Source organism: Vanellus vanellus (genome assembly GCF_965231255.1).
Source record: "Vanellus vanellus genome assembly, chromosome: 3".
Taxonomy (NCBI): domain Eukaryota; kingdom Metazoa; phylum Chordata; class Aves; order Charadriiformes; family Charadriidae; genus Vanellus; species Vanellus vanellus.
Genome location: NC_138907.1, coordinates 15,712,020 through 15,732,787, shown reverse-complemented (window position 1 = coordinate 15,732,787; position 20,768 = coordinate 15,712,020). Strand labels below are relative to the sequence as shown.

The following is a 20,768-nucleotide window of genomic DNA, read 5'->3' as shown; positions in this document are numbered from 1 at the left end:
AGGCCCGTTAATGCTGTGCTAAAGTGGGGCTGGCGTTCAGGCCCTGCGTCACGGCGACACAAGGGCAACGCTTTGGCACGCTGCCGTTGTTCTCAAAGCACCCCCTTCCCTGCCTCCCTCAAAGCACTCGCCACCATCTCATACTTGTTCTGCACTGCCTTGGCTTTAAGAGAGCCTCAAAATTATTTTCAACCACACGTGTGCACCCCAGGGTTACGTTTTCAAAAATGAAAAGGAGGTAAGCCCAGTCCATTGCTCATACAGCTGAACTGGGGATAGCACTAAATAGTGATAGTCTTACCCAGTTTTATTTTTCATTAATACAGTCCCTGGTTGCTCAAAGACACCTTTTAAGAACACACAATGTTAAAAATTAAGCTACTGTTAAAATCTACATTGGCTAAAACACCCTTTAGCTCCAATTACAATGTATGAAAAATGTAGAGTAAACAGAATACAGACAAAAGGGAGCACAAATAAGTTAATATCTAGAAGGGGAAAGTACAAAACTCTCCCCAAGTATTTATTTAATTTCATACTTAAAAAACACAGTCTAAAGGAGAGAAGGAAATGTAAATAAATGCTCCGCTTCTGTTAACATGATCTGTGTAACTCTTCTACTCTTGCTTCTCAATTAGATCAAAGTCATGATGCGCTTGAAACTGCCAGCTTTTTTAGATGGTCCATGAATACCTGGAGACTAACATCATCTGTCAAGATTGGCGCTCCTGATTCCTGCAGAAAAATAAAGAAATAATGAGCCTAAAATAGTGGTGGTAACACTGGGGATGAACTGAAAGCAAGATCAGATGTCAGCACTCTGAACTAATTGCCTGCTGAATCAACCCCTTTTTTTCCTGCAAAAGACAGATACCTAGTGGAAAGATGCTACTCTTTGCACTAGAGGATGGTGTCAGTGCTGTTGCCAATCTGAACTACTGGAAAAAAGAAAGTCTTTTTTAAAGCATTAGGAATTTTGCTCCCCAAAGCTCTACACAAACGAGGTAAAGAAAGAGGATAAAGAAGTCTAGTATTCTCAGATAAATTAGATCTTTATGTATCCATATGCTAGTTACTTTTTCCAGAACACTAAATACACTGTTACCTAAGAGTTTTAAATCATATTTGTAGAGAAGGGTGAAGATAAATTTCTACATCAGGTCACCTGAAACCCCTAAGAGCATATTCTATGTCAAATTAGCTGCTTCCTTCAGTAGCAGCCACCACAGAAAACTCTCCTGCTCTGCCTGTGCCCCACGTGTAGCTGTGACACAGGAAGGGAAAATGAAGGGGCAGAGCACTCCTTGGAGATCACTCATCTCCTGCCACCAAGCTGCTGAGGTACTCAGCTGTTCTGGCAGCACCTCTATTTGGATAGCCATTCCTTTGATCCATGGAGAAAAGGCCCTAAAGTTAACTGGATTTTGCTGAAAATTTGGGGGGATTCAGTACAAGAACAGGAACACGAGTTTAGTCATCCAGGCTTGAAAACCGAATTTTGATCATCTTGTCATCTAGTGCTCCCCACCAGTACTATTTATCTTATCAACAACCAAGGGGTTGAAGAAGCAGGTTGAATAAAAATCTAACCTGCCTAAACTTTAGAGACAAACCTAATAAATCAGTTCTGTCTTTTAAAATGCTTCAATTACTGCAGTCTCGGCTGTTAACTCCATTATCAGATCCTTTGGTACACAGAAATAACCTAGTTTGCATGCACCATAAAGCATTTTAAGATTTTCATATCCAGTTGCATCTGTCTGCAAAAAGCTCTTAGATAAGAAATAGAGGACAAACGTAACCTGTTCACGGTTTGTGGCCATGTGGTGAAGCAGGATGGCTACTAGCCAAATACATAAATGTACATTTTACAGTATTCCCAAACATGAGCAGCTCTTCCATTGCTTACCTGTCCCCAGGCGTAGAGGTTATTGTGGGTCTGAGAAGGGTTTACTTTAGACAAGAGGAACCGGGCCTGTTAAAAGATTTGAGAAGTAGTTATGTAAAACGGCAGACGTTGAGCTCCCTCAAGACTTCTCCCTGCCTTAGATCATGACTAGTGATGTTCCTCTGCTTTTGCAAGCAAGGTACTAATTTAACTTAAATAGGTTTCAGGTCCAGAAACAGCCCTGCTCCACAGACAACTTGTCTCCAAGGGGCACACAGAGCTCTGCTACAGCAAGCAGTGCTGGCCTGGTAGGGCAGCTCTGGTTCCACGCGACAGGCATGTCGCCAGCACTGTCCCACATATGCCCCCAGCCACTCTTTGGAAAAGAGGTCAGCGGAGGACCAGCATAACATGGTCACATCAGAAATTAATACCAAATCTTTGTTTTGGAGCATCAGTTCTGGCCTCTTCACTGCTACAAACAAGCCAGACACAGACAAGCACAGCACAACTGCAATTCCAGGAAGAGCAAAACCAGGAACTGTTTTATATCCTCATTCACCATCTGAGAATAAAGGAACAGATGGTCAATCATTCAGCGTAACTTACTGCCCTAGCAAGCTAACTGCACTCCCTGTCTTGGGTAAGTTTAGACACGTAGCCAAATCATTTCTTTCCCACCCCTTTGGGGAATTAAAAGATAATTAAGCTGGCTTATTCTTTTTTTTGCCCCATCCTCAGATTTCAAAAGCATATCCAGCGAGTGATTGACTTATTAAAAGACAATGTTGTGGTAAGAGCTCAAGAGAAAATATGCAAGCTCTATACTTTGGAGAGCTAAATTACCATTGTATTTAACTTACAGAACCATCCTTTTAGTAAAGCGGAAAAAGACAGACATTTACTCTATTCAAGAACAGAAAGAGTTCCTCAATAAACCTCCTTACCTGACTGCCCCCATGTTCAGTGTGGATGTAACGTGGCATTGGGAATCTAGTCTGCAAGATTTCCTGGGCGTCATCCAGCGGGGCTTGCAGTAGGTGCTTGAAGTTTTCATATTCAGGCATGTCTTGGTAACCAGCTTTCTGCCACTGTGCGATAGTCTATTGATGGGACAGGGAGGAAATATAAAAATAGTAGAGATGTCTGCAAGCCTCCCCTTTTTAACCCATGTGTCTTAAGGCAGCAGAACATTACACATACTTCTGCTTACAGAGCACGAGGCAAATGCACACTTTCACCACTCTGGCAATAACACTATTTAGTTTCTGTCTGTTCCTGAATTTAAGAACAGGCACTCAACACAAAAGCTGGTAGCAGTCTGTGCAGTGCAAGAGCAATTCATTGAAAGTGATCTTCAAACCTTTATGTTTCAGCCTGTGCCAACATAGAAACACAAAGCATTTATAAATCACTGACATTCTTAATCTGTCTTGGTCTTAAATGCCATTGCCTTACAGCATTTCCAAGGTACTTAACAATATGTACCTAACAATTATTCTGTACATGCACAGATCACACACTTAGCTCTTCCTTTGTCTAAATTTTACCCAGTTGCTGAGTGTCTTGCTCTGCAACAGTAGGTAGAAACTGTTTAAGGTAACTCTGGAAGATTTATTTCATTGTTGACTCAAACGTTCAACTCCTGTCCAAGTCAGTCGGGTATCCCTGCTCACTTCTCAAAGAAAACAAATCCTATGTGGAGTGGAGTCAGTAGCTAATAATGGACTTGCCACAATCTATCATGCCAAACTTCAAGCATTCTAATAGCAGTCATTAAATGAAGTACCTTAGTTCAAACACAAAGGGAGCAGTTAAACGCCTCCAAAAAAGTTTTCACTAATAGTAATGTTTGACCATAAACCAAGATGGGTTTATTTAATCTACTCCAATTTGATGCCATGTTTAGGTAGAGGAAATTCGATGAGGGCCACTCCCCAAGCAGGACCATAAAGGATATGAGGGGGAAAAAGGCATCAAAGAACAGGGAGATTTCCAGAGAGAAAAGCGGAAAGCCAGCTTCCTCTTCATCCCTTATTCCATAACTACTTCAGGGTGTGACACATTTCCATTCTGCAGCTACAGTAGCATACCAGTCTCTTACAAAACCTGACAGGGCTGAAATACAGATCTGCAGGTCTGCAAGCTAAAGAGGCACTGGAAAGCCAAGGCTTTGCATATTGGTATAAATCTGGATGTTCCAAAGCAGCCAGTACCTAAAGCAGCCAGAGTGACCTCAGTCACAATGGAAGGAATATAGAAGCAACTGTCAAAAACGTCCAATATTTAAAAGAAAAAACTGGAAAAAGTCATAGGTGATAAGAGCAGCAGCATTTAAGTGGCAAAACCAGCAATCAAGGACGTCACGTATCCGAAAATCAAACTGCAGCTCTCTGCCCTGCTTAGTTTCAAGTTTCTCTGTCCTTTTCCAGGCATGGTAAGGCACCATCTTCATTAGCAAGCTAACATGACAGCTATTCCTGAGTGTAGAACACATCCTTAGCAACTCCAGTAGGATTTCTTTGATAACTAGGAGAGTGAGGAAATTGTATTAAAACTGGCAGCATGTATATGATGTCATTATGCTAGTGTAGGCTTTGCCAGCAGCTCTTTTTATCCTAACAGTGACACTGTCTGCATGCATGGCAGGAGGGAGGGAGTGCAAACAGAGAAAGAGAAGGTATTCCACTGTACCTCACCAAGGTAGATAACTATCTGGAAGAAAGTATCCATCAGTAGGATTCTGTCAGGAAGAATACTGCTGCTGTCCAAAAGTACTGGCTGGGGAAAATAAAGAATAAAGTCAGGCGCCACTAAGCCCTCAGAACTGTACTAACCTTCATGGTCGGCCAAGCAGTTTGCTCAGCCCTGCCTGTATAGACACGACTGCACCAACAGCTGCTCAGTCCATGCGAAAGCCTTGCAGAGCGCAGTCAGCTTCCTGCAGCATTACTGAACGGAGCAGCGGGTTATCAGCTGCTGTATGAAGCGCAGGATGCAAAAGACCAATTTCTATGACCATCCAAGTTTAATTAGAAATATCTCAAACAAAACTATCTCAAGAATAATAAGGAATAACATATGAACTCTGGCAATGCTTCCAAGAAGGTTTCAAAGTGTTACTCCAGCAGCTCCTGCATTTCTTTCCTGCCAGAGACACTCCTTTTAAGGAAACGGTCAGTATAACGGAATCCATGTCTGTCCATTGAATACTTGCGCATAGTTAAACACTGCTGCATAAACACCTGAAAACAAGCAGCTGGTGGGAGATTATGACCTGGATGGGCTGAGGCTTGCTGACTTACACAGTGGAGATGGCAGCCTCTGGCAGAGAAGCAAAGGTGATACTGACAGCCACAACATTCACCAGATGCTCGGGGACGGGGGCTGTGGCTTGGCGGGGTGGGGGGGGGGGGGAAGGTGGGGAGGTTGTTTTTTGGGGAGCTTTTTGGTGTTTTTGTCTTTTTTAATCCAAGCTGTAAGCTTACTGAAAACACAATTCATATTTTACATTGCCCCATCTCATCCTTTAATAAATAACTTGATTAAAAAAAAAATATATAGGGGCGTTTTTGCTGAAAAAGTATTACTCTGACTGAATACTCATTATTTTGGATTGATCCACCTCTTCCTGTTGAACAAGGACTCACCTCAGGAGGGCCATGGAAAGAATAAGCATAAAGGATGGGCTGGATCATAATGAGAGACTGGGTCAGATCTTGCCTAGCAAAGTGATGACGGTAGTAAGAAGATTCATCTGGACTGTTATTGAAGACCTGCAGGAATGGGGAGCGTCGCAGATGGAACATGAACTGCACCAGAAAGATGAGCGAGAAAAGTCAGCAAATTGCCAAAACTTCTGCACCAAATTCCGATCTGTCTGAACAGCAAATTCTTTGAAAAAAGGCTACCCCTTATTAACTCCTCAGAGTTCTTCCCTTATCAGTCATTTGCAGCACTGAACTACAAGACCAGCCCAACAAATTAAAAGCGCATCTGTTCCTTCCCTCTGGAATTTGATAAATGGTACCAGATGATTTATCATCACTCACCCTTGCACACTTTTCCCACGGCTGTGGGAAGTGAAGTGAAGTTCTTACCTGGGGATACAAAGAAAATGATTCTGACAATCTGAAGGAGTTGGGATCATCTTTGTTGTATTGACCAAATTTCTGACACTGTTGGAAGCAAAATGGATACTTTGGTTATCTCTCTCCATTATTTTTATTTTTTTTTTTTTAGAATTAACAATTTTTATTTTGGAAGGGTGTTCTTTTGGTTGTTTTTAAACACAACAAGCAAGGCATGAAAGTGACAATAAAAAGGAATATAAATTTATGTCTCTTTACAGCAGTGGTTTCTGTATCTTACTGGAATAAGAATGATGATTCAGTCTATTTATCTATGTTTATATATATTAAATCTGGAGTTGAAATTATCTATGAATGAAAGAAATAGTGCTTCTAGTACTACGCAATTTTTTCCATTAAATCAGGGATACTGCATTATACCTAAGCTGCTTTGTACACTATGAAACACTTCTGCAGCAACTCTACTTCCTTCTAGAGCAGCAGCAGACTGGCATTTTGTCGATTGCTTCACTGAAAATAAAAAGCATTGATGGTTTTAGCAATTTAACTATAAATGACTCCGCAATCATTTCAGCATGCAGCATGCCCGTGTGTGTTTTCATGCTTAAATCATTATTTGATACAGGCCCTGTTTTTTCAGTGTCTGATGTGCCCTATCTGTTAGTATTAACTCCACATGGGCATTTGGACAAAGCCAGACCCAATTTAGGCAATTCAGGCTTGTGAAATTCAAAGAGACAGCATGAAGTTGCAGAAGTGATTACTACCCTGAACTTGGCACCGGTGAGCCCACATCTGAATGCTGTGTCCAGTTTGGGGCTCCCCAGTGCAAGACAGACACAGATATACTGGACTGAGTTTAGCAGAGGCCACCAAGCTGGTCAGGGGCTGGAGCACCTAATGTAGAAAGAGAGGCTGAAGAAGCTGGGTTTGTTCAGCCTGGTGAAAAATGGGATCCAGGAGTCGTATCACTGTCTACAGCTACCTGACGGGTAGCTGGAGAAATGGACATTCTGACAGGAGCGAGGAGGAGAAAAGGAAAAAGAAAAAAATCACAGTGACCAAGACCAAACGTTGGAACGGGTTGTCAAGAGAAGCAAAAGATGATCTTCAAAACTCAAGACCTGGAGCAACCTGCTCTAATTTCAAAGCTGGCCCTGCACTGAGGGGGCTTGAACCAGAGACCTGCAGAGGTCCCTTCCCACCTACATTATTCAGAGTTTCACTATCACTTCTTTAATCTCAGGTTTAACCCTGTCAGCATGATGGGACGTTTACCCAACCTGATCATACTGGCTTCTGAGCTATTGTGCACTACAACTATGTGACCGTGATCAAAGCACAAATGAAGCAAGTCAATCTGGAAAATAAATGGTGTTTTCAGTTCCAGAGGCCGTTTTTACTAAAATCAAGAACACACCCAACTGCAGTCTATTGGTCTTACCAGTCTGATCAGCTGTCTGTCCAGCCATCGCAGAACATCAGGTCCCTCCTCTGATTCAGCTCTGTACACTCCCAGTCGTGCCATAAGCACAGCAGCTGCTTCCTGGTCAAACGCAGCTTCTATATGCTGGAGCTGACTCTGTGCATCTGCCCAGCTATAGGGTTAGTAAAGGGTTAGTGCTACATGCATTCACGTTCAGCAAACCCCAAACCAGATTCAGCCTCTGCTGCCAATGCATGCAAGAAAAAGCCAGGAAAACTCCAGCACAGACTGCAACTTAAAGTTCTGCCGTTCTGCCAAAGAACTGGCATGAGATACTCACTTTCTGGCTATGGTGGTGACACGAATGCGTTTCTGCGTACTGGAGTGTTGATACTGAGTGACAAACTGCACTGCCCCTCTGCCTCCCTGAGGTATTGGTGCATTGTGCTGCAAATGAAACAAGGTAAGCCTTAAAAATGGGCTGGCTTTTCCTTAAAGCCACACTACAGAGAACTCCAGGGTGCCTTTTGAGCAATCATAGAATAAGTACAAGCTAGAGGTGGACCAGAGAAGAGACACATCTTAGTGTTGTGTTTTCCAGCAGCCCTCAGAGTTAAGTAGTGCTGGGCCCATTTAATATTGTGCTTGACACTTCCTCAGCTTGTCCCTTAAAGGATGGCAGCAACTTACCATCTCTATAGCAATGAACATAAGAATGGCAGTACAAGGTCTGAGCAAAGGTCCTACGAGTCCACCATTCTACTCCCAACAGTAACAAGACCACACAGCAGAGAAGACAGAGGCACACATGTGGAATACAATTCCTTTGGGGTAGTCTTCCTAGCTTCTAGCTGCCACATGGCTCAGAAACTTCCCCAGCCAAAAGTTGCTTTTGAGCCACCAAGTTATTACAACTTGATGTAATTGTATCCTTCCAAGAATTTGAAGGAATTTATACTTTTATTCTCCACAGCACCTACTGGCAAAAAGACAGTATCTTCTTTGTTAACTATCACACGAAGACAAGGAAAGAATGCAGGGTTTGTACAGAACAAAAGTATTATGCAATTTATGCATATGAAAACAACCTCTAAGACTATTTCTTTGGCACAGAACACTTGGTTGCTTTGCAACCATCCATCTGCAACACAGGGGATGTCATTGCATTTCCTGGCCCTGTTACAAACAAATAGTTTGGAGTATAAAAAAGATGACCAGAAAAATAAGAAGCCAGGACTGACCTGATTTACCACTTCAAAGTAAATGGCCAGAGTTGTGCTGGGGTCCAGACTACAAATTTTCCACTGAGATGTTCCTCCAATTCCAAGCTCCTGCACAGAATTGAAAAGAAGGCAGCATTTTTGTCTCTAGCAGCATGGAAGGCAAGCTTATGTAAAATTCCAATCAGAGGGCCTTCTAGATTTCTTATCTTCTGGGTGTGAATGAAGTTACTGAAGGACATACAGTTAAAAGAAACCCTTATGGGACAAGAATTTAGTCTAGGAAAGATTGTCTTTTCCTAGGGATGTTTCCACATTGCTCTTCATTGAAAACTCTGACATTCTAGCTGAGCTGTAGGTCTAGACAGAAACTTTGCACTGTTTATTTACTTCTTTATTAAAGATTTTTCCATCTCAGAAACTTACGTTTTCAGAGACACATGGGCCTTTAACATTCAAGGATACACATGGTCCAATAGCTCCTGCAATTTTCAGCTCCCTAGAAGTCTAAAACAAGGTAAAAAAAGTTGGTTGGTTGTTTTGTTTTGTTTTAAATCAGGTCAGTCAAATAGAATGCACACAGACTAAATCAGTTGCTCAGCTTTGATCAGATGATGAGTACACACAGCTGTCAGGGAAAGCATCTCTGAGTGCTTTCCCAGATCACCTACTGCTACAATTAGTGAACGTAAGAGAATCTACATAGTCACATTTGAATAATGAAGACATATTTACATAGACTGTGAGAGAGTATGAAATGTTCCTTGCTGAGCGAGGAGATGCTGAGCTCAGCTGCTTAAAAAAAATTAAAAAATAAACACACATACAAATTTAATAATCTTCCAAACAAAAATTCCTCCACACGCTCCAGTATGGTACTTCTCCCAAAACAGGCACTACAGCTCACCTCAAAGAACTTTCTACACCCCAGATACTTAACTTGTATTTCCCAGTTAATGTCATTCAATGAAACTAATCTCTCACCTTCACGTCCAAACTTGCACCAAAAGCCATCCGAAATTCCCCGTTGAACCCTTTGTTAAATACCCGCTGGAAGGTCTGCTTGAAGAGAGAAGTGTTGAAGGAGTCTCCCATCACCATGTGACCTCTGGGAAAGAAGAAACAATACACAAGGGAACTGAAGCAACTGGGAACTAGAAGTAAAGCACAAAGGATATATCCTTCCAACCCTCATGCATGCAAACACATGCAGAAACTGTTTTAAAGCATGCCTTTGCATAGATAAAATTCACATTATGGAATGCAGATTCACGGACGCCTCCTCCAAAGCCAGACAAGTTAATACTCCATCTTTGCCAGCTTGCTCTCTCAACTATATTTCTTGCCATCCCTTTAGCTATCTTAAAAATGGTCATGTTCCACCAGTTAGAAATATCTCAACCCAGGAAAGAGCTTTGCTCAGCCTGCTTTCCCTGAGCAGGGCTGGAACCACCCACACTATAGACAGGATGGCTGCACTGCTGCAGCGTGAGGACAAGAGCATGGGTCTGTGGTGTGCCTTCCCCAAGTGCCTCGGTAAACCCAGGCCTGATCATATGGAGCTTAGTAGCGCAACCAAAGGGTCAAACAACCTCTTCTGCTTACTGAGTATTTACAAATACCTTGAATTTGCTCAAACCTTCCAGATTTTAAATAGCCAATAAGACATGCCGAGTCCACAAAAGGCCCAGTTTAGCACACACCCTTCCTCACAGAGACCACAAGGTTTTCAGCAATATGGAACACAGACATTTACCCCTTAGAGATGTCACTTAAAACTAGATCCAGGGAAGCCGAGAATCCCTGGAGAAAGTGCAAGTGAGCTGTTAAGCAGAGAAAATCTGGCTCACACAAGGAAAGTTTCTACCCACCATGCCTGACGCTCTGCTGTTCTGATAGCACTTCAGTCATGCACACACCACAAAGCACGGCATCTCTATCCCATAAACTTTGGAAAGGATACTTGCTATCTCCCAAGGAGGCAGAAGGCATTTGCAAAAGACAGGTTGTGCCATGCTTTAGAATACCTTTCTCAAAGCAGGACATCGAGTTTTCTACCAGCAGTGCTAATTCACATGCTGTTTTGAGACTTCAGAAATGTGGACTGGGATCAGGGGAGGTTTGCCATATATATCCTGGCAAATTCAAACCACAGTTTAGAACAGAATGATAAAAATCTCACCCTTTTTCCCTGACAGCAAACTTAGCTGTTTTCTGAACCACTCTCCCCTCAAAAAAAAAAAATACAGGTGCCAACTTTGTGCTCTCCTGCTATGAACATACCCGGTGAGGTTTACACAGCACTTCATCTCTAGCAGTCCAGTCTGATCCAGGGCGCAGGCATAGATGTCGATGCAATGCCCATTGGCTGCAGTACGATTAGCCAGAGTCTCGTAGTGCTGGGGAAAATACACACAGTATTTAGGATGCCACAATGGGCAGTTTTCCTACTGCTCTCCAGCTGAGCCCAGCACATGAAACACAAGGGAAAATGAAACAATTACCAGTGCTGTAGTAACTAAACAGCTGTTTGCTCTTACTGCTCTGCTGGAACACACTTCACCCTCCTAGGACATCTGCACTTGGATGAGCTTGAGTTGCATGTCACAAACACAGAAAGTGTATGAATTACATGGGGTCTTTGCCTGTGATAACTTAGGGGAAACCCAAAGGTTTCCAGGTGATAGTTAAGAGAACAGGTGTTATACTGCTTCCTCTTAAGCTGACAGGCACATTTCATGCCTGACATTTTAACTATTTTAACTGTCATTTCATACTCCAGGAAGACAAAGGAGTTTTTCTGGAAGTGACCAATTCTTGGAAGACAGTTTTTTTTTCCTCCCTAGAAGGAGATACAATGATGTTGATGAACAAACTCTCCGCCCACCATCAGCTAAGAAACAACACTGAAATACTTCTTTCTCTGAGAAGGCACAAGCCTGCACTGGAGAAGTAACTAGGAGGAAGTCTTTTTACTCTTCCCTTGACTATTCTCACAATTTAACATACACAAAAGGCTCAGGCACTTCAAGGACAACCATGCAAGTATTTGGACGCGCTGTTCCCACATCAAGAGAATGGAATATGTTTGTTCCCTGGGGAAGGACATTGAGCAGCTGTCAACATAGCAGTGTATGTAGGTTTGTGTTAGGTCCTTTCCCCCCTATTTAGTGTTCTGACACAATATTCAGTTTTCGTTTTTAAACACACCCAGCAGGCACTAGCACCTACTTTGGTGGCCTTCTTCATGAACCTTGCATTGTCCTTCTCTATGTCGTGCCAAGAACGGATGGGTGTTTTCAGTTCATCTCCTACCACCATGCCTGGTCCTTGTGTTGGTGGCCCACCTGTAAACAGCATTATTCTGGCCCCTGTGTTTGGAAATGTGCCCTAAAATAAAAATACAGACTTATATCAGAGAGAGAGAGAGAATGGGGGCGGGAAGGGAGAGAGACTGATTAAATGGCAACAATTCTTTCTTTTGAGAAGAGTCCACATGTGTTTCTGCAATGTCATTAGGGACCTGTCTCTGCTAGATGCTGCTTTGACAAATAGCGATGCATTTCCTGACAGTTACAGCACTCTTAAGTTTAGACGCAAGCTACATCAAGCTTCATGTCTTCAAAACAGGAAGCAGGCAGTTTCTGTTCTTTTTACTTACATCTTTACTTACTTCATCTGAGATGGCCCTCAGATAAACCCAGTGCATAGTATCACCTCCACATGGTGATACACACAAGAATCAGACCTTTAAATACCTGTATATTTTACCATTTGAATGTAAACTCTCAGCCCACTCGACACCAGCTGGTGCTAATTCATGTCAAACATCAGTAGAGACAAATTGCACCTCTGCAGCCCAATGTGATTGGGCCACAGACCAAGCTGGACTGACACCTGCGCGTTTCTCAGCAAAGACTGCCAGCTGCTTACTTTGAGCAACTCATCTCAAAAAAACAACAGCACTAAGAGTACCTCCAATAAGCCAACAGCAATTGAAAGAGCTACTCCAGTGGAACGTAAAGGCCTCTTTCCCTGGGTCACCGGCCATGGGTCCCTTTGCAGTTCTCCAAGCAGATCTGTTAAATTCATGTCAATCTTATGTACTGGCTGCAGAAACCTACAAAAATTCAAACGAAATGTTTTCCTGCTTATAAATCCTTTCATTTAGAGAAGTCCCTCTTTGTTCCTGGCACACATAAATTGCAGAGACAGTTATCAGAAGCAAAAAGTGATATGGCAGGCTCCCTTATATCCAAACTTCCAAGATAAAACTTTCCTGTGCAAAACAAAAAATTTGATCAAAGCAAGACATAAGGAAGTGACAAGAAGGCAAAGTCACATAAAGCACAGGAAAGAACTTCAATGGTGATTCAGTCTACCAAAATGCAAAAGAGCTGCCACTGAAAAAGAGTGGCTGAGAAAGAGAAAACTGCATTGAACAGAGGCAAATACGGTTTTACTGGTCAGTGGTCACTGCTTGCCTGCCAATCATTTTTTGGACTTGCTGGGTCAAGGGGTAGGAAGTGGTATGTAGGATTGTTATGCATAGACAAGACTATTGGCTGGTCAATCAAAAAGATAGGCCCTTGCTCCAAACGACCCCTGAGCAATGTGCTTTCCAGAGACAGCTACTCTATGTTTTTCAAGTAAAAATCTAGCCTGAACAGCAACCATGTTCTTGCAACTGCAAAACCACGACATTATAGAAGTTTAATACAATGCCTGCAGCCCTAGTAGATCCCACCTATACATATCACTTGATGCAGGGAAATAACTATGACAAGACAATACCATTTAAGTCTTCTTACAATGACTCCTCTTGGTAAACCCAGGTTTAGAAGCGTGACCCCAAAAGGGCATAAAACATCTGCCCTGCTCTTCTGCTGTGCTGGTGCAGCTTACCTGCTTGAAATAACAGGTTGCTCTGGAGTTTGAAGAGGTCTTCCCTGTTGAATGGGGACAGCTGGCCTTGAAAGCCCAAGCATATCCTACAGAATAGAAAAAAGGAGGCAGAGGAGATGTACTATTCAAACACTAAACATATTATTTGCTGTCAAGCAATATACCCTGAGGCCTGCAATACTGTAGCATTAAATACATTCAAATCTGTGAAATTAATTATTAATCTTTGCACTCCCATTAGGAATGGATGAACAGATCCATTATGTGAGATACACAAACTCTATCTTAGACAAGCTTCCAAGGAATTGACAAAAGCAAAAAGACAGGACAGATATTGGGAAGGAAACAGACTAATAGTTAAGAGCAATGAACCCTCCTTCCTCCCCAAGAGCCCAGAGCTTGAAAGACTGGCAGTGGAGTCAACAGAGCAAACAGGAACAATACACTGGCCTAAGAGATGGTCAAACATACCTGTATTTGCTTAGCTGTCAGGTCCTTTGTGCCCCTAAAGACGTAGCTCTTGGAAATCCCTTCACAGCTCAGCTCGTGAACCTGGACCATTCTGCCAAAAGTGATAAGCCCCACCAAAGCGTCAGCAGGCAACAGACTTAGGGACATCTGGAGGGACTCCTTCAGTGCCTGCAAGTCTTCCTCTTCCAAGCACGTGTCAACAACATACAGGAAGATCAATGGCGTCTGCGGACCTCGCTAATGTGGGAAGAAATGGATTTACTAGGGGCATGCATATACCAGGTGACATTTTAGAATGCCTCCAGCAAAGGAATAAAATAAGCCCTATCTTAAGCACCTTGCAGAAATGTTACTTATTTGCATTATCCCAAGTAAAACTAACACATACATAAGCTGTCATAAACAAGACAATTCTGGGGGCTTCAAATTTGCCTACGATTCATTTACCTGCACTATATATTCAATTGTTGAAAACTGAGGCATAAGCTCTGCTGGTTGATTGACTTCAGATATGCCTGCATATGCTGGAGGGAACTGAAAAAGAGAACAAAAAATTAGGACAAGTTTCAGGACAGAAATGTAAGGCCCTCCTCTGCAGTACAGAGGCTGCACTGCTCATGATGTGGTTATTGAAATCTTTATTTACTGCCACTGCACCAACCTGATCAACCTGATTAAGTCATGATGAGAGACCCGTACTGCTGTTTTCCCAAGCACAGACAACAAGTTGCCAGCAGCATGGACAGCTGCTCAATCCAGTGTAAATAAAAAGTAGGAATAAAGCAGCGACCATGTGTTAGCTGAAATTCATTTAGCCATGCAACAGTTTCTAATAGCAAAAGTCTACTCAAATCTAATTAATTTCATACTTGGCAAGAATAGTAAATGACAAGTGCAAAAAGCACACTGGAAACACATGGGACAAAACAGCATTTTTATCTCCTTCATATGCCCTGCATCCTGGTAAAATCACTGGCAAAACTGAACTGAAAATAGACAAGATGTTAATGGGTCTGTTTCACCTGACAAGTGCTCAGGCCTGGGTTCAGCAAGAGAAAAAGGCCAAGGGAAGGAATCTAGAAAAGTGGAATTTATGCTTAATGTTCTTTGCCAGGGGAGGTCATCAACAAAATGTTCACTGAAGAGATGGAAGGGCTGATGCTTTTTCCAACTTACCTGATTTCTCTGGAAACAGAAGTTACAAGCCCAGAGCTTGGCCCGATAGTCAACTTGGCTGTAAGGGAAAGATGAGGTGTTAGTATAACTATAGGAACAATTTTAAAGCACGGCTTCGCAATTATCTATGCTGGTTCACACCACTGAGGAAGAAACAGAATATTAGACACTCCAACTTGAACGACAAGAGTTTTCAGACTCTTGTTCTATTGCCACTAAGTCCATTAGCTCATCCAGCCCTGCCACTTCCAGACTTGTCAGTCTGACAGTCCACTGACAGCTCTCCGGAGCTTAGCCTTTGGCAGACAAAGACTTGGGTCTAATCATTCTTTCACTACACTTGGGCTTAGCTCAGTCGTCTGATTGTTTGTACAGCTGTAGCACAGAAGTACTCCAGTCACAGAGCAGCAGGAGCCATTCACGCAGATCCTGCGCAAACACTGAACAAACAGGCTGTTCCCTGCCCCAAAGAGTTTACTCTCCTCAGCCCGTTACAACATTCTGTAACTGCTGGTGCAGTAAAGCCTGGCCATATTCTTATTTCATGGGCTTGATCTCTTCTTACTTCCTCTTACTGGACCTCCCTGCTTTTTCTCTGCCCGATGCTATGCTCCAACTACACATGAATCGTACAAATCATCGCATTGTATATATCACACTACATATAAATCATCACATGATTTGGGGACCGAGATTATTCCTCTTAAATTCTCAGAAAAACTTCAAAGAAAACCTTGATACTCATACTGGAACTGACCTATAAGCGGTAGGATGGGTAGGAAGCAGGAAATCAAGTGAACATCCCAGAGGACAATATCAGTATAATCAGCATCTTTGTTTAAGTTTCATCATTCACCACAAAATTCTCTGGGATGGTAAAAGGATTGGCTGTTTCCGTTTCATGTTTGCCTTAATAGCCTCCCCAAAGGCACTCCTCTCTCCTCTGTTTCTGGCAGCTCTAGTAATGGGCTGCTGTTCAACATAGCTTATTAGGCACGCATGGATTTTATCAAATCCACTACATCTAAATGAATGAGGCTGCCAGGCACTGGGCAGAGAAAAATGAGAATAAGGAAGTAGTGAAGTTCAGATAAAAACTAGGTACTATCCAGCCTCTCATAACATCCCCAGCCAAGAAATTCATACCAGAGTGGGTTGAGCACCGCTTTGCAAGTTGGCCTGCTACAAAGCACCGGTTCATACTGTACAGGCGGCAGGTCAAGACGCTCCTTCAGTGGGGTCAGAAGACAGGCCAGCGGGACAACCATCCTTGTGGCCTCCAGCCTGCTGGAGGGCCACACGTTCCAGCTGAAACGCACTCCATCACGCTCCTCATTTTGCTGGATGAACTCCAGGTATGTTGCCATGGGACTGCAAAAGCTCTGAAAGGACATAAGCCACACATGTTCAGGCAGCAGTCACCTGTTTGGACAACAGTCCTGCAAAGGAGGTCAGCAGTTCAACTACATGAGGCACAAGACATTGCAGGACAAAGCCAATACGTTACAATGAGTTAATCCCATTATCAAACGAACCATGTGACTACATTAATCTCTTCTGTCCAGAATCTCTGCTCTCATCAAGATCCCAGACAATTAAAACCCCGCCAAATCCAATAAAGAAACAAGGAAATCTGACACTGAAAGCCAGAATGCAAGTATTTTTTTTTGTGATCCGCAGTTAACATCCTAATACCCACTCAGCCTCAGGCTGGCGTCAAGTCAATCCTGCCTGACTCAGGTCAGTAAATGAAAACAGGTCAGATTTGCAACACATCCTGAAGCCTTCAGCTAAAACCTTGAGGGGAGAAAAGGAGGCCAAGTCTGAGACCAAAATACTCATCACAAACGTCATCCAGTTGACAGCCTGCCCTGCTTACAGATGGCACGTGACAAAACAGTTAAAAAAGGTCTTTGGTGATTTTAGACACCCTCTGTGCATGGCACCGTGTCCCACTCCCAGGAAGGGAGGTATTGAGAGTCCAGTAGACTTCAATAAAGACATGCTATTCAAAGAAGCCTATCTCCAACACACCAGAGAAGTCACCCTCTGTCCTGCCTTAATAAACTCTTCAGAGTAAGATACGAACAAGACCTCCCAGGCCATCTTTACCTTTGATGTATATGAAAGAGGGAAGGACAAGCCTATTGACAAACTGACTCATTGAACCCAGCCCACAAACACCACACAGCACTGGCAGCAACTCACAGAGCCAAGAGCAGCAGCACCACAACCCACTCTGGCCAGGGAAACTCACACCTGCAGACACCCTGGGATTACCTTACTCCTCATTCTCACTGCAGGTGGGAGATTCAGGATGGCCATAGGTGTGAGAAATCAGAAGCATCACCTCCTCCAAAGGAGAAGTTTTGATGTAACATCTTCCTACAGACCTACAAACTCATCCCTTTTTTTATTTCTCCTTGCTATTAAGGATGTAAATCAAGTTCATGGGCACTGCCCTGTATTTCCACCCCCACTTCTGGACAGACAAATGGAAGGGTTCAGCAACACATCCTTGCCACAAATGGGTCTGTCTGGGCAAAAGTCAGAGCTGAGCCTCCCTGTAAAAGATCCCACACATCAGAACAGCAAGATAAACACCTGACATCTCAGGTATGCAGTGCAACCACCATGCAAATTTACTCCATGTTTCTCCAATTGCAGCCCAGCACCACTCCCCTGCCCCAGGCCGAGCCCTGATTGCCCAGCTGGGTTTGGCATGAGCTGTGGCCCTGCTTTGGGGTCAGGACAGCAGGAGAGGAGGCATCCCCACCCAAATGAGAGCTGTGTAGGACCATTTTAGGGCAGGGTGCCTGCCCCATCTGCCAGCCCCTCCATCAGCACAGGGCCCTTCAACCCCAGACCTCCACCCAGCAACCTCCAGGGCCCGTCCCAGTGGTGGGGAGGGTCCCAAAGCCCCTGTCCCGGAAAGGACAAACCCTTCCAAAGCCTTCGCAGATGAGTGGTGGTAGTATTTCAGTTTCTGTGTAGGATCCACTATAGGGCACACTGCTCACCCACCCCTCCCAACAAAGCTATAGGCAATGCTGCTGCTCCCTAGCAATAGGGAATGCCACAGATCCCCCAGCTGCTGTGCTCGGCACAGCTATAGGGGACACCACAGACCCCCAACCCTTCACCATAAAGCATATAGAGGATCCCACAGACCTCTAGCGAAGCCACAGGGGCCACCCGTGACCCCTACACCACTGGTCCCCAGCACTGCCATAGGGTAAAGCACTGACCCCCTGCGCTGCTACAGGTGGCATTGCTGACACCCAGCCCAGCCCCAGGGGACACAGCTAACCCTGTGGGACACTGCCAGGCCCCAGTACACTCAGGACAGCCCCAGGGGACACTGCCGACCCCCGGCCAGGGCAAAGCTACAGGAGAAGCTGCTGAGCCTCTGCAGTGCTCTATGGGACACTGATGATGCCCATGCAAAGACTGCTGTAGGGGACACCACTGAGTCTCCCCAGTAACCCCCCATCGGGGACACTGCTGAGCCTCCCCAGTACCCCCCATCGGGGACACCGCTGAGCCTCCCCAGTACCCCCCATCGGGGACACCGCTGAGCCTCCCCAGTACCCCCCATCGGGGACACCGCTGAGCCTCCCCAGTACCCCCCATCGGGGACACCGCTGAGCCTCCCCAGCCCTCTCTATACGGGACAGCTCAGCCCACCCTCACAGGCGACACCACTGCCCTCCCACACCCCACATCCCCCACAGGGAACACCACTGACCCGCCAGGCCCCCCTCACAGGGGACACCACTGACCCCCATCCCCCGCTACGTGGGACACCACCACCCGCAGCCCCCAGGTACGGCCACAGGGGACGAAGACCCCCCCAGGGACCCCCCGCAGCCCCCACCTGCCCGCGCCTCACCGCTCCCCGCCGCCGCCGCCGCTCTCTCCCGGCATGCCCCGCGCGGCCGGCAAGGCCAGCTCAGCGGTAGGGGCTGCCCGCAGACAAGATGGCGGCAGCAGCACGCCCCACCCTCCGTCGGCGAGGTTCCGCCGACATCTTGGCTAAGGGCGCGCTAGGCGCCGTTCTGAAGGAGGGGAAGCGGCGTCTCCCGACCAAACATGGCGGGGCGGCGGCGTCAAGGAAGCCATCTTGACTAAGGCTGCCAGGTGCAGCGTTGGAACGGCGACAAACGTGGTGCCCCTACTAAATATGGGGGGAAGAGGGGCGGGGAAGGCGTCACCTTACCGCACCAGCGCAGGCCTGCGAGCGACAGGGGGAGGGAAAAAATAAATAAATAAGCTGCGAGGCCCAAGCGGCCTCGTCTTTGCCTCAGTTCTCAGCCCCCCTCCTCAGGCCGGCGTCACCTCCCCGGGGCGTGTTGGCTCTGGGCAGCACAGCAGGCTGAGCGTGAGGCGCCCCAGGCCGGCTATGAGGGCCGGGAGCAGGCACGGCTGCACAATGAAAAGGACCTTTTTTGGTTTGCCCTGAGGACGCGCACCCTTCAGTATCCCACCATTCACATACCTGGTTGCTGGTGTCTGCTTTCAAATATGCCTGACCCGAGTAAATTGGATTTTCCTCCTTTGCTGTTCCCAGAAAAGACGTGGGAGACAGCTTTTACCCTCACAGCTAGTTTGAGGCCACAGCGTTTCATCAATCCAGCCTGCAGGGAAAAGCCTGGTTCCCAGACCCTCTGGTGAGGGGAGATCTGGGGAGGGCCACAATATCCAGAAATGCGACATGCTGCCTCTGGACACATGGCAGAGGTTTGACCAAGTCCGACTTGCCTCAGAAACATGTCTGTGCCTTGAATCTGAGCAAATGCCTTCCCTCTTTTCATTGCTTCCCTCTCTTGTTACTCCCCACAGTCTATTCCGAAGACAAAGAGGCAAAGCCTGTTCCTAGTGAGACCGATTACGTGACCGCAGCTTCATGTAATGCCGTGTAAGTGGGATTTGTCCTATCTTAACATATGCACGTAAACCCATTGCTGAACGCTGCAAACTTTCATACATACTTCTAGCAGCAAAGGCATTGTAGAAAAACATCTAAACATCTTGACTTGCTTCTAATAGTTTGCGTGCTTGCCCTAAATTCATGTAGCGGTCAGCCTATAAAGAGCATCACTCCGTCTTTGCTTAAAGGAAATTAATGCCCTGCAATTGAGTTTGCTCATCCATGCACTGCCAAGCTTTGGGGTTTTTTTTTTCTTGTTTTCTCTCTTTTAAATGCAACAGAAATCTAAGAAAAATATGAAATATTCAAAACAAAGTCATTTACTAGAAGAAAGCCCAAAGTTCATTCTGAAGTTGCTTGCTAACAGCTTAAAACAACAGGAGCAACATGATTGAAATACTGAGCTGGTTTACACTAGAAATAGCAAGTCATTAAACAAAACATTGAGGAGAGAAGGACAAGGTATTCAACTCTGTTCTCTGCACCCCTCAAGATAATTCAACAGACCCTTGCAGTGGAAGAAGATCCAATGAAACTGCCATTGGGCTATTGTAGAGTTTGGATCAATCAGCAGTCCTTCTTCCCTTCCCTGGAAAGGACAGAAAGAATTTGCTGACAGGTATGGAGCAGAACTGCATAAGTACACAGATAGGGGCAATTT

General features: G+C 44.9%; 1 protein-coding gene across 1 annotated transcript; it reads right to left on the bottom strand.

Moving 5' to 3' along the window:
- Window positions 1-383: 383 nt before the first annotated feature.
- On the bottom strand, window positions 384-19,075 carry SEC23B (SEC23 homolog B, COPII coat complex component). The gene is made up of 20 exons (XM_082481590.1): window positions 19,055-19,075; window positions 16,324-16,559; window positions 15,178-15,235; window positions 14,449-14,535; window positions 14,002-14,238; window positions 13,531-13,616; window positions 12,601-12,745; window positions 11,857-12,015; window positions 10,909-11,024; window positions 9,610-9,733; window positions 9,052-9,132; window positions 8,647-8,736; window positions 7,746-7,852; window positions 7,424-7,577; window positions 5,989-6,066; window positions 5,539-5,700; window positions 4,583-4,669; window positions 2,836-2,991; window positions 1,910-1,975; window positions 384-735 (listed from the first exon to the last, which is right to left on the bottom strand). The coding sequence occupies exons 2-20, from the start codon at window positions 16,542-16,544 to the stop codon at window positions 646-648; spliced, it is 2,304 nt and encodes a 767-aa protein (XP_082337716.1). The 5' UTR covers window positions 16,545-16,559; window positions 19,055-19,075; the 3' UTR covers window positions 384-645.
- Window positions 19,076-20,768: the final 1,693 nt, after the last annotated feature.

What these genes read in the sequence shown, in the direction of transcription:
- SEC23B (XM_082481590.1), bottom strand. Translation starts at nt 16,544, where the DNA reads ATGGCAACATACCTGGAGTTCATCCAGCAAAATGAGGAGCGTGATGGA. An exon ending in CATTTTCTTTGTATCCCCAG is followed by an intron (nt 5,701 to 5,988) that starts GTAAGAACTTCA and finishes TTTCTGGTGCAG; the next exon opens with TTCATGTTCCATCTGCGACG. An exon ending in ACCTCTACGCCTGGGGACAG is followed by an intron (nt 736 to 1,909) that starts GTAAGCAATGGA and finishes ATTTTTCTGCAG; the next exon opens with GAATCAGGAGCGCCAATCTT.